Raw genomic sequence first — 12322 nt, forward strand, 5'->3', positions numbered from 1 at the left:
TCTGTCCACCCAGCCCGGCCACGGCTCCACTTCCCTGTCTGAATACGGGGTGCCCGGGCACCCCGCAGGGCAGCACTGGGCACCGGGCACTGGGCGGGCCTGGGGCTGCTGGGGGCCCTGGGTGGCAGGTGGACAGAGCCGGACAGAGCTGGGCCGTGTGCCGGCCACAGGGGCCACGGCGCTGAGACGGGCTGGGCCAGCAGCACACGCGTCCCGCTGACCTGCCCAGCAGTCCGACAGGCCGACACGGCACCGTCTCTCTGGCCGCCGACTCCACACTGCACTCACGGCAGTCGCGAAACCCCCGTGCCTCAGTCTCCCCAGGAGAAGGGGGGAGAAAGCACCAACCCCACAGGGGGGTCGTGGGGCAGAGAACTGGCACCAGCCAGGGCACCTGGCACGCCCACGGCCCGGCCCTCACGCCCACGGCCCGACCTCAGCGCAGGGTGTGGGCTGTGCTTCCAGGCGCGCTGAGAGCCGTGCAGGGTGGGCAGGGCAGCGGAGAGGCCCCGCGGGCAGGTGGGCAGCTGACGCCCCCGGGCCGCTGTCCCTGCAGGAACACACACACGCACACACACACACACACACACACACACACACACACGCACACACGCAGGGAGCTGGGTGCAGCGCCCGCCCTTACTCTGTGCCCACCCGCGCCGGCACCTCCTGTGGGAACACGAGCACGGCGGCCACTTCCCCAGGGACGCGGGAGCCCGAGCCGGGCAGCAGGGCCCAGACACGAACACGCGGAGCCGCCACCCACTGCAGCCTCTCGGGCCGACCCCGCGCCCAGCCAGCAGGGGCAGCCCCGGGCCGGGCTGGGCACTGGCGTGGGCACACGCATGAGCTGGGCCACAGGCCCACGGCAGCCACCGGCAGACAAGGGGCCACGGCTGCTGCCCCACCGCCCCAGGCCGAAGGGGTCAGGGTCACGCCACAGCCCTGGCCCTTGAGGCCTCCCTGCATTGCAGATGAGGAAACTGAGGCAGAGACGGGGGGGGGGTCCTTCCTGCTCTCCCCACCGAGTCCACGGACAAACAGGGAGAGGCGCTCAGACAGGCCCGGCTCCCCGGGAGGAGACGGCCAGGACCCCACAGGCCCCCGGGAGACATCACAGCCACCCACCGAGGGGCACGAGCGGAACCCGAGACCGAGCATACCCTGGCCCGCGGGCGCTACGCCAGGCCACATGCAGGGCATGGGGGGCACGGGGCGCCCTGCCCAGAGTGCAGGTCCCAGCGTGGGGACGGCCCGGCCACAGGGTCCCGGGGCCCACAGGCCGTAAGGGGCCTGCCTACCTGTGCCGCCGACGTCGGGCCCGGCCGCGTCCGTGCTGCTCGGCTGAGCTCGAGGCGGGGCCGGCTCCGGTGCCGCGGGGGGTGCGCGGGGCAGGCTCTCGGCGGGGGCCTCCGGCCGGGGTGCAGGTTCACGGGCGGGAGGGTGGGCCGCGGCCGCGGGCTCGAGAGACACAGAGGGCACCTGGGGAGAGAGGGGACACCGTGAGTCCAGCGGAGGGCCTGCACCAGCCCGGCCTGGGGACGTCCCTGTCCCGGGGGCCGGGGGCTCTCGTCCCACACGGTCCCTCGGGCGTCTTCCCACCCTCCCCTCTGCCTCCTGCCGAGGGTGGCCCCAGGCCCTTGGTTAAGGGGTACAGGTCCACCCGACCCACACACCCCAGGGCTGAGGGGGACCCCGACCAGCCCTCTGTCCACCCTGGGCGCGGACTCCGCGTCCACACAAGGACAAGGACCGCAGCTGGCCGCTGTCCCGAAGGCCAGCCTGGCCCCGCCCTCTGTCCACCTGCTCAGCACCTGCCAGCCTCCTGCCCAGCCGCGCGGCCCGTCATACCTCCCCCCTGCCTCCCTCCCCCGGCTCCTGGAACGTCAGACCCAGGGTGTTCCCGGGAGCCCCTCGCTCGGCCCCCCACTCCCGCTGCTGCTCCCCTTCCCACGCCTAGGGAAACTGAGGCAGGGAGGCAGAAGGACGCGGAGGGCTCAGGGCTCTGATCGCAGCCTCTGCCTCTCGGGGGGCGGCAGGACGCCCCCTACAGGGCCGGGACCCAGGCCCCTCCCTCGAGACCCCTCGGCAGCTCCGGCTCCTGGCCGGGCCTCCCTGTCCAGTCGACAGGGCACCGGGCCTGGCCACTGTCACAGGATGACCTGCCGCGCTGGCCCTGGGCTGACCAGCACCCTGACCCCGGCTGGGGCGGAGACCAGCGCGGCCGCCAGAGCACAGGGGGCGGCTTTGTGGGGCAGGAGGCCAGTGCCCAGGGTGTGACCGCGGGCAGCCATCCAGGCTGACCATGGGCTGGGCTGCCTCCCCCTGCGGGGAGCCCCCGAGCCCAACCCTCGGGCCCAGATGCGGGGCGCGGACCCCGGGGTGATTAGCTGAGCAGCGTGGGCCGGCGTAATGGGAGTTATTAGCTGTGGAACACACACAGCACCCAGCAAATGAGTAATCAGGGGCTAATTAAGCCGCGAGGCAGCCGCGCGGGGGGACGGGCCTCCACATCTGTGGCGGCAATTAGGGCGCTCGGCTGCCACGGGGGGCGGGGCTTGGGGTCGCGCAGCAGCCGGGAGGGGGTCCCGAGGCCCCCACGCACCTCGCAGGCTGCGGTGAAGAGCCGGGCGCGGAGGGCGCGGAGCACCTGGTCCCCGCGGGCACCTGGGCCACGGAGCCGCCCCGCAGCTGGCCGGGCGGGCGCAGGGGACGGACCCCCGGGCTCCACGTGGGGACGTGCCCGAGGGGGCGCCCGTGGGTGCCAGGGGCACGTGCAGAGCCCAGAGCCTGGGGGTCCCCGCCGCGGGTCTTGCTGCACTGGGGCGCTGCTGGGGGACACCCAGGGTGTGGGAGGAGTGGGGTCAGAGGTCACGGGGAGCACAGGGTTCAGCCTGAGCAGCAGACACATGGGGAAACTGAGGCACGGGTGGGAGGGGTCACTGGAGCCTCCCGCAGGACCAAGCCCGCTGCCCGCAGCACCTGGGAGCATCTGGGGCAGGCAAGCCCAGCTCCTGCCACTGCTGGGACTCGTGGAACATTCTAGAAGGCGGGGCCCCGGGCCCTCCCTCAGGGAGCCTTTGGCAGCGGCCGACCCTCCTGTCCCCGCGGCCACGCACAGGCCCCGGGCCGTGGGGTCTCTGGAGCAGCCCTGAGGCTGCGGGGTGAGTCAACCCACCAGGACCGTCCCGGCAGGGCCGGGGCACAGGCCCTGCCCACGCGCCCGACCACGCGCCCGTGCTGGCACCGCGGCAGGAGGAGCTCCTGTCTGCTCCTGCCCAGCTGTGGCCACAGCTGCCAGCCCCACTGGCCGTCCACCCCTCCAGCTGTCCGTCCCCGTTCTCCCTCTGCCCACTAGCCCGCTGCTGCCCCTCTGCCGACAAGCTTCACTCGGCTCCTCTAAGGACAGCCACCAGTGAGCCTGACCCCGCTGCCCGCGGCCCGCGGCCCTCCGCACACCAGGCCCCTGTGCCCACCCCCAGCCGGGACCATCAGCCGGCTTCTAGGCCTCCTTGTCCAAACACGGATCAGAGATGTTGAGACACCTGCCAAAGGCCACACAGCAGGAGGCAGCTGCCGCCCGCCCCAGGGGCCTGCGTGGCAGCTGAGATGGATGTGCAGGGCGCAGGGCAGCCGCAGGCCGGGCCCGGGGGCGCAGCCTCCACGCCCCCAGGGCCATGCCCGCCGCCGAGTGCGGGCCGTAATTAGTGGGAAGGGCCTGTGCCCCGCGCTCGGTTCATCACCGCTGACAGTGCATCAGCCGAGTGATCACTCGGCTATTAATTCCCGCCGTCCTCGCCGGGGCTGCGGGGAGAGACGGCAGCTTAACCGCAGGGAGATTCTTCAGGGTGACAAAAATAAAAATAGCTCTAATTGGCGCTGATAGAAATTATCCCCCTGAAAACACACTCGGGCAGGGCCATCACGGAGCCGCCGCGGGGGCCGGGCTGCAGTGCTGGGGCCCGGCGGGGGCTGGGCCCAGGGCCAGGACTGGGGGCCTCCTGCCCGCGCTGACCACGCCACGGGGGATGGGCAGCCCTCGCCCCCGCCTGTCCCTGCCCTCCCCGGGGCCGTCACCCCGCGGGCCAGGGCCGGGAGCTGTCAGGCCGCCTGGTCTCAGCAGCCTGCGACGGGGCTGACCGCTGCCCAGAGTTGGGGTCCACCCACGGGGCCCAGCCCCCGCCCTGCACGGGGGCAACTTGCCGGCGTCTCCCTCCCCGCCCCCGAGTCTCCTCTGGGTCTGAGCTTCCCGACGTGCTGGGCGATGCCCAGGCGCTGACCCTGAACCCGGCCCGGGCGGTGGCCCCACTATTGGAGGTGAGGACCGACCCCAGGACCACGCACGGCCACACTCTCCCTCGGGGAGCACACGGGCTACTCGGCGTGTGGGGGCTGGGCAAGGCCCCCGGGTGAGCAGTGGCCTTGCCCAGCCCCACACCCCTTGGCCGGCAGTGGCCACCCCAGGCAGGGCACAAGTGACCAACGGCTGCCCCGTGTCGCCCAAGTCAGGCCGGGCCCCAGCAGGGCCGAGACCGAGGCTGGCGCGGGTGAGGCCGGGGGACGTGGGGACGTCCCACTCAGGTGCCAGCGGGGCGGGGCTGGCCCAGGGCTGCCCCTGGAGCCGCTGTGCCGCGCGGGGGCCCCTGCCGACTGCCCCCACCTCCTGGGCCCCCCCGCAGGGTCCCCGAGCACTGTCAGGAGTCAGCCCGAGCACCACTGGGTGTGGCCACAAAACAGGCAAAACACGAGGCCCAGCGGCAGAGGGGCCCAGCTCGTCCCCGCTCCTCCATGTGGAGGTCAGCGCCCCTCTCAGGTGGGTGGATGCACCCTCCCCTCCCTCCCCCCCTTCCCCCCCTCCCCCCGCGCCGTGGCCCCTGTGCGACGCCCCCTGCAGACGGAGCGGGGAAGGGGAAGCAGGGGGCTTCCAGGGGCGGGGCCAGGGGGCGGCGCCCAGCTCTGGGGGCTGGGTCTGCTGTGAGTGATTTGGGGCCTGTGACCCTCCCGCGAGGTCGCCGGGGCTGCCGGGGCAGCAGCCCCCCCTGGTGGCCGGCCTGGCACCCTCTCTCCTTTGCCAGGGCCCGCGACGCCCGGAGGGACCTGGACAGCCCGAGTGTCGGGACGGGAGGCGCCGTGCCCGGCCCGTGTGGCGTGCAGGGGCGGGGCCGGGCGCACAGGAAGGCAGGCACTCGCCCTCCCCCAGGCAGTGCTCAGACCCCTGGGGGTGTGGTGTGACGGGTCCAGGGGGCCCCACGTGGACGGGCGCGTCTCCTGCCCGCTGCCCCCTCGTGTGGCCCCCAACCCTCTGCCCAGGGGTCCCTGTCCGCTGGGACCTCTCGCCCTGCTCTGGGGACGGATGCCCCCATCTGGCGCCGCCCCTGCAGCCTGTGATAACTGCGGCCGCCCCGCCCAGCCCCCCGGCCCCGCAGTGACCCCCTCCCTGCACAGGGTCCAGCTGACAGCCCAGGAACAGGCTCAGGCTGGTGACCCAGGCGGTGCTCACCCCCAGAGCCGCTCTGACCCCAGACAGCAGCTCCAGGAGCCGGGGAGGGGACGGAGGGCATAGTTCAAAGGTTAACACCGCCCGGGTGGTGGCACCCAGACTTCTGCCCTGTGCAAGGTCCAGGGCGGGGGCATGATCAGAGCCCCCCCTCGCGGGGCTGCAATAGCCCCCCCAGGTGTGCCCCCTCCACAGGCCCAGGACGGGGCAGACACCCCAAGGAAGAACATTCTAGAACATTTTTATCTCATCCTACATAAAGGCACTGCCTCTGGGTCGCTGAGGGGGGCAGGGCCTCCGTGCCTCGCCCCGCTGCTGCCGGCTGCCCCCCGAGCCGGGGGCTGGGGCAGGGCCCCGAGGTCCAGCAGCCCTCACAGCAGACAGCAGAACTCCCGGGAGGCGCGCCCTGAGGCGGAGTCTGTCCGGGCCGCAGGCCTGGCCCCTGGGCAGCAGGTGACCCTGCTGTCCCTCTCGGCCGCCTCTGCCCCGTGAGCAGGCGAGGTGGGCCGGCCTGCAGCAGCCTTGTCTGGGCACACGTGCCCGGTGGGGGCTTCCAGGGACCCTCCCCCCGAGCGTGAGGGGGACGGCAGTGGGGGCGGGTGGGACCAGCAGAAGCTTCCGGAAAGGTGAAGCCTTGGCACCGGACAGGCGCCCGGGCGCTGCTGCTGGCCGGCGGGGAGTGCAGGACGGACCCGGCCCGGGGCAGGTTCGGGCGGGACTCGGGCTCAGGGCCCAGCGGGGCCGAGGGCGGCAGACACACGCTCCCACAGCCTGTGGTGACCAGCCCTTCCGGGCGCGGCCAGCAAGATCAGCGTCCCCCCCCACTCCGCCGTGACCCCCTGTGGCCGAGGCTGGCCCAGCCCCAGGAACAACAGTCCGGCTGCCATGGCGAGCAGACGCAGGTGCCAAGACGCAGCCCGGAGAGTTCCCGCCACCCACCGCAGGCACTGACCTGGCACAAGGGCCACGTGACCCCGGGGCCGCTGGGCGCTGACCTGACCTCCGACCCGCCAGTGGCAGCTGGCCAGCCCTGAGCAACGGCCGCCAGGGCCAGAGGCGGGGCCAGCTGTGGTTGCTCTGGGGTCTCCGCCCTGGGCACCTCGGCCGGCTCCGGGCCGGGCTCTGCCGCTGCGATGGGCAGGCCCGGGGAAGGCTCCTTATCTCTGAGGGGCCGGGTGCCCACAAAGGGAGCGCCCGCCCGCAGGCACAGCCCTGCCCTGCTCCCAGCGGCAGGACAGAAACGAGGACGTGCAGGGCGGCGAGGTCGGATGTCAGGAGGGTGGGGGCGGAGTGCAGATCGCGCTGTGAGCAAGAACATCGGTCAAGCCCAGGGCCCCCGGCCGGGATGAGGCTCACGGGGGCAGGCGGGCACAGCCCCCAGCACGCGGCTGTGAGTGCGCCTGGGAGGGGTCTGCGGGCAAGGCGACAGGTGACCCGGGGCCCTGCGGGGAGGCGCGTGGCCGGAAGGGGGCTCACCCCCCACCCATGATGACTTGGGCCAGTCTGTGTCTGAGGCGGGATGGAGCTGGGGTCTGGGCGCGTGGGGGGGCAGACCCACCCACTGAGAGAAAGCGGGCAGAGAGGACCAGAGCAGGGCAACCAGGGGCAGCCATGGCCTCAGCTCCCGGCCTGGCCCCTGGCTGAGCCCGCACAGCCCCAGGGAATGCCGGGTCTGCCTCAGGGCCTCTCTGGGACCACGCGGCACTTCCCGAGGGTGGGCCGGCCCCATCAAGTCCTTCCTGCAGCCTCCACCGTGAGCCCAGGCGGCTCTCAGGGTCAGGCCGGTTCCCGGTCACGGCTTCAGGTCGTAGGAGAGAGAAGCCGGCCATCCCCCGGGGACACCGTGCTGCTTCCAAAGGAGCAGAGCATGTGTGATTGAGCGTGTGTGTAAGTGCGCATGTATGTGTTCATGCATGTGTGCCTAAGTGTGTGTGTGCTTGTATATATGTTCATGCGTGTTTGTGCCTGAGTATGTGTATGTGTGCTTGTGTGCCTGAGTGTGTGCGTGTTTGTGCATGTTTACATGTGTGTACATGTGTGTGCATGAGTGTGTGCATGTGTGTGCATGTATGCTTGTATGTGTGAATATGTATGCTTGTGTGCATGCATGCATGCAAATGCATATGCATGTGTTTGCAAGCATGTACATGTACACATGTGTGTATGCATGTGAACATTGAGTATTGTGTGAGTGCACACATGTGTGTGCATGTGAGCATGAATATGTGAATATATGCAGGTGAGTGTATTTGCATATGCATGCATATGCATGTGTGTATGAGTATGTGTGCCCACATGCTGTACATGTGTGATCACATCATGTTTGGGTCAGCTCTGTGCCTGGCACAGGTGACACGGAAGGACAGTCACCCCGCCAGGCGGTGGCCAGTGTCAGACAAGCACGGCCTCGGTTCAGTCCGAGAGGAAAGAGGCAGCTGCCCCCCCACAAGCAGAAACTGAGGTCAGCTGCCCGCAGCCCCAGGACAGGCCGAGCCCTCGGGGGGCAGCCGGACGCCGAGACCAGGGCCAAGGTGCCCCCAGCGAGACACAGAACTCTGAGGGACCCGTGAGTGCAGAGCCAGGAGCAGGGCCTGGGCACCCCCGGGTGTGGCCCGAACAAAGCAAACCACAGCACCAGCTCCGGGCACCCCCCGCCTCCTCTGCGTGGGGGTCAGCCTCCCGCCGGTCCACCCCTGGCCCCGGACCAAGAACCTTGCCCGGGAGGTGCCCGGAGGTGCTGGCAGCCCTTCCTTGGTGCTGCCTGCCAAGACGCCCACCCAGGGTGACCCGGGCTAGCGTGGAAGAGGTCCAGCTGCCCAGGGGGCAGGCTGAGGCCAGGGGCTGCTACCCCTGCCGGGGCGGGCCACCCCACACGGCCCTGCTGCGACCCCACCTCATCTGGATGTTTCCCGAGGATTCCAGCGCACCCACCGGGGCTGGGCACTGCCCGCAGTGCTGAGTCACACGCCCACACTTCCGCGTGTCCCTGGAGAGCTGGTGTTTTAATTGGCTTTGAGACCTGCCGGCCCCGCCCCCGCCCCGGGCATTTATCTAAATGTCAGAACAGAAGCGAGCAGGAGTGAGCTGTGCTGGGGCTGCGGTCAGCCCTGCCCCTGGCCCGACCCTCTGGCCTACAGCAGCCCCGGGGGCCCAGGGTGGGCTCAGCTGCCAAAGGGTGCCCTGGCCCCACTGTGGCGGCGGCGTTGTTTTAGGGCCTCACCAGGCTGTGCTCAGGGCTTACTCCTGACTGCACTCAGGGACCACTGCTGGCCAGCTCGGGGACCACAGGCGGTGCCGGGGACGGGACACAGCAGGCGCCAGGCCCGCTGCCCGGCACGGCAGGCCCAGGCTTCTGATGCATCCCTCGTGAGGAGACAGCTCGCGGGCGGGGGTGTGCTCTGCACGCAGGAAGCCGGGTTCTCAATCCTGGCGCCTCACGGTCCCCAGCAGCCTGGAGAGCGGCCTTGGGCGCCGCCAGGCACACCCCACGGAGCTGCTGGGTGCCGGCGGGGCACGGGGGAGCTGCTGGCCGTCCGCAGCGCGAGGCTGACGCGCCTAAGGTCATGAGAGTATCGGCTCCGCGTCACAGGCTGAGCTCTGCATAGGGAGAGCCAAGAATGAGGCTCTGGAGGTCTCCCCCACGCCCCCGCCCAGTACCAGTTGGGGGATGCTGAGAGGCAAGGAGGGCGGCCAGGAAGACCCCCTTTCTCCCCATCCTGATTTAATGCCTCATCTGGACCATCGGGTGTCAAACAGCTACCCGTACTGGCCAATCAATACAGCTGCAGGGGTGGGCCAGCCAGAACATCAACAGCTAATGACTATTGACCCGTAGGGGCGCGGGCCAATCCGGACGCCCGCTAAGCACTGACCAATCGGAATGTCTATGGGGTTGGACCAATCGGAATGCCCCCAGCTGCGGCCCAATCAGGACGCCCGCAGAGGCAGCGGGGCGGGCCGCCCGCGGTGGCCGCGCAGCTGAGCCCCAGTCCCGCGTGGCACTTGCCGCCACCTGCCCGGTCCCGCTCCCGCAGCCCTCGGAGCCCAGCACCGTACCTGCGCGGCACGCGGGTGCTGAGCAGATGCCGGGGGTCAAACCCACACATGCTCTGCAGGACGGCGCCGGCTCTGCCCGCTGCCCGCGCGCGTGCCCCAGCTGCGGCCAGCAAGCCCGGCTCCGGCCCGGGGGCCAGCCCGGGGGCCGGTGATCACTGTTGACTCAAGTGCGGCTCATTCAATATTTAGACTGCAAAGCCTCGCCCACAGAGCCCTGGGCAGCTGCCAGGCCGGACTGAGTTACCGAAGCAGGACAAAGGGACACAGGACAGCGTCAGCTGGCACACCTCACGCTCCTCATGAGAGATCGGGTCCTGATGCCAGCGGGTGCCACCTCCTACCCGCCGGGGCGCTGGGCAGGACGAGCCGGGAGCCACTCTGCCCCGTGACACCTGCAGAGTCCCACGGGTCAGGGGAGGGCCGGGGCAGCCCCGTGCCTGGGCTCTCAGCCTCCATCTGCCGCAGAGACCCCTGAGTCCTGAGCCCCAGGGACACGCCCCCCCGCGCCGCCCCAACCACAGGAGGTGGCAGTGTTGACGCGTAAGGACGTGCCCGAGCAGCTGTGGGAGGCGGGAGTGCCACCAGAGCACGGCAGGCAAGGTGCTGGTCTCAGGCAGCCCCCCGGCTTGGGCCCCAGCATCTCCCATGGCCCACCGAGCCCGCCCCGGGGGACGCCTGACCCCCAAACAAAACCGAGCCTAAGAGAGTGAATGATGCTCGCTGCTTCCATCTGAGGGGAGGGTTCCTCCCGCCCGTGCCGGCCCTGCAGACACGTCTCCGCTTGTTCGTGTGGCTCCTGGGGAGTGACCTCAGCACTGTGGCGGGCGGCATGTCCTGCCTGGGCAGCACGGTTCCAGACGCTTCTGCGCCACAGAGCTCCTGGGAAATCCCACGCCCCGCTGGAAACTGACGCCAGGCCACCTGGCCCCTGAGGTACTGTCCTCCGAAGTGCCCAAGGCTCTATGTTGACAGGGCACCTTGCTGGCTGTGCCAGTGATCGCTAGCGGGTACATCTGGCCCTGAACTCTCTCCAAGCAGGGGTCCTGGCAGACACAGTAATCAAGCCCACCTGGCACCTGCCCTGAAAATCCTGGGCAAGGAGATCACGGTATCGCTGTCATTGTCATCCCCTTGCTCATCGATTTGCTCAGCGGGCACCAGTAACGTCTCCATTGTGAGACTTGTTACTGTTTCTGGCATATCAAATATGCCACGGGGAGCTTGCTGGGCTCTGCCATGCGGGCGGGATACTCTCGGTAGCTTGCCAGGCTCTCCAAGAGGGGCGGAGGAATCGTACCCGGGCGCACAAGGCGAATGCCCTACGCGCTGTGCTATTGCTCCAGCCCAGGGCAAGGAGATAGGACCCGAAACTGTTGGGACACAAGCAATGCGGCGATGGGGCGGGGCCGGCGCGGTGGGCGGAGCCAGAGGGGCAGGGCCTGTGAGGGGCGGGACCAGCGGGGCGGGGCCTTGCAGAGGGCGAGCCAACAGGGCGGGGCCTGTGAGGGGCGGGATCAGTGGGGCGGGACCATCGGGGTGGGGCCTGTGCAGAGGGCGGAGCCAGCAGGACAGGGTCTGCGTGGAGGTGGAGAGCGGAACCAGTGGGGCGGAGCCAACAGGGCGGGGCCTGCACCGAGGGCGGAGCCAACAGGGCGGGGCCTGCAGAGGGCGGAGCCAGCAGGGCAAGACCTGAGCAGGGGCGGAGCCAGCGGGGCAGGGCCTGTGCAGAGGCCCGAGAGGCTGGGTAGGATGAGCCCAGGGTACCCGGGTAGGTTGGGGGCAGGGAGGGAGGACGAAGTGACCCTGATCATGTGCACGTATGTGTACACATGCATGTCTGTGCGTTTATGTGCTCACACGGCAGTGGTGGGGAGAGCAGCCCGGCCCCCCCAAAGCCTGTGGCTGCCCCAGATCCCTGAGCCTCCCCACAGTCCGTGCTGGGCTGGCCCTGCCCCCTTTTCACCCCGAAAACGAGCCCCCAGAGGGCTCAGAACCCCCGAAAGGGCTTGCGGAGCTCTGCACGGGACCCTGCGGGGTGTGGACCCCTGCCAGGACCCCTGCGGGCCAGTGTGTCCCCTCACACCCCCGCCCCAGCCAGGGTGGACACTGCAGCTGCCGGGGTGACCAGCAGGGCAGGCGGACCCCTCACGGCCAAGCGGGGACACAGGAAGGAGAGTGGGCAGGGGCGGACTGGTCTAGGCTTCCTCACAGCCGGCAAGAAAGGGGCCATTGTCCACCGGGGGCAGGAGGCTGAGGAGGCCTGGCCCTGGCCCAGCCCACGGGCGGCCCGGCTGCTGGCCACCAGGGTGGTCGGGCACCGCGGCTCCCAGCAGGGGACGAGTGGTCTCCCTGACTGACAGAGGGGCTGGCCCTGGGGCGGCGGGGGGGGGCAGGGTGGGACCTGCTGAGCAGAGGGTGCGACCAGGAAGGCGGGGATGGGCGGGCGGGGGGATCTTTCAGTCGGGGCCACCCCTCAGCCGCCCCCACTGCCCTCCCATGCCCCCCAGACCTGATCCCGAGCCTCTGCAGATGGAGGGGTGTGGGGGGCCCTCCTGGACTGGGGCGGGGTCTGAGCTCCTGGGGGAGGGGCCGTCTCCAGCGGCCTCTCAGTGCAGGGATGCGGGGAAAGAGTGAGGGAAAAGGGCCGGGAGCTGGCAAGGGCCGGGGGGACCCAGGGCGGGTGCTGGCTTCAGAGCAGGGCCTGGCCGTACCGGGCTGTGGCCTCAGTGCAGCTGATGGTCCCGACGGGGAAACCGAGGCCCACAGCCT

At 70.2% G+C, this 12322-nt stretch overlaps 1 protein-coding gene across 1 annotated transcript in view; it reads right to left on the reverse strand.

Annotated features, from left to right (window-relative positions):
* Positions 1-12322, reverse strand: part of GSE1 (Gse1 coiled-coil protein) — a 133165-nt gene that overhangs the window by 82667 nt on the left and 38176 nt on the right. Inside the window, exon 2 of the mRNA XM_055145055.1 lies at positions 1302-1482. Within this exon, the coding sequence (XP_055001030.1) occupies positions 1302-1482 (181 nt within the window). The remainder of the gene's footprint in view (positions 1-1301; positions 1483-12322) is intronic.

This window comes from Sorex araneus, chromosome 8 (assembly GCF_027595985.1).
Source record: "Sorex araneus isolate mSorAra2 chromosome 8, mSorAra2.pri, whole genome shotgun sequence".
Lineage (NCBI taxonomy): Eukaryota > Metazoa > Chordata > Mammalia > Eulipotyphla > Soricidae > Sorex > Sorex araneus.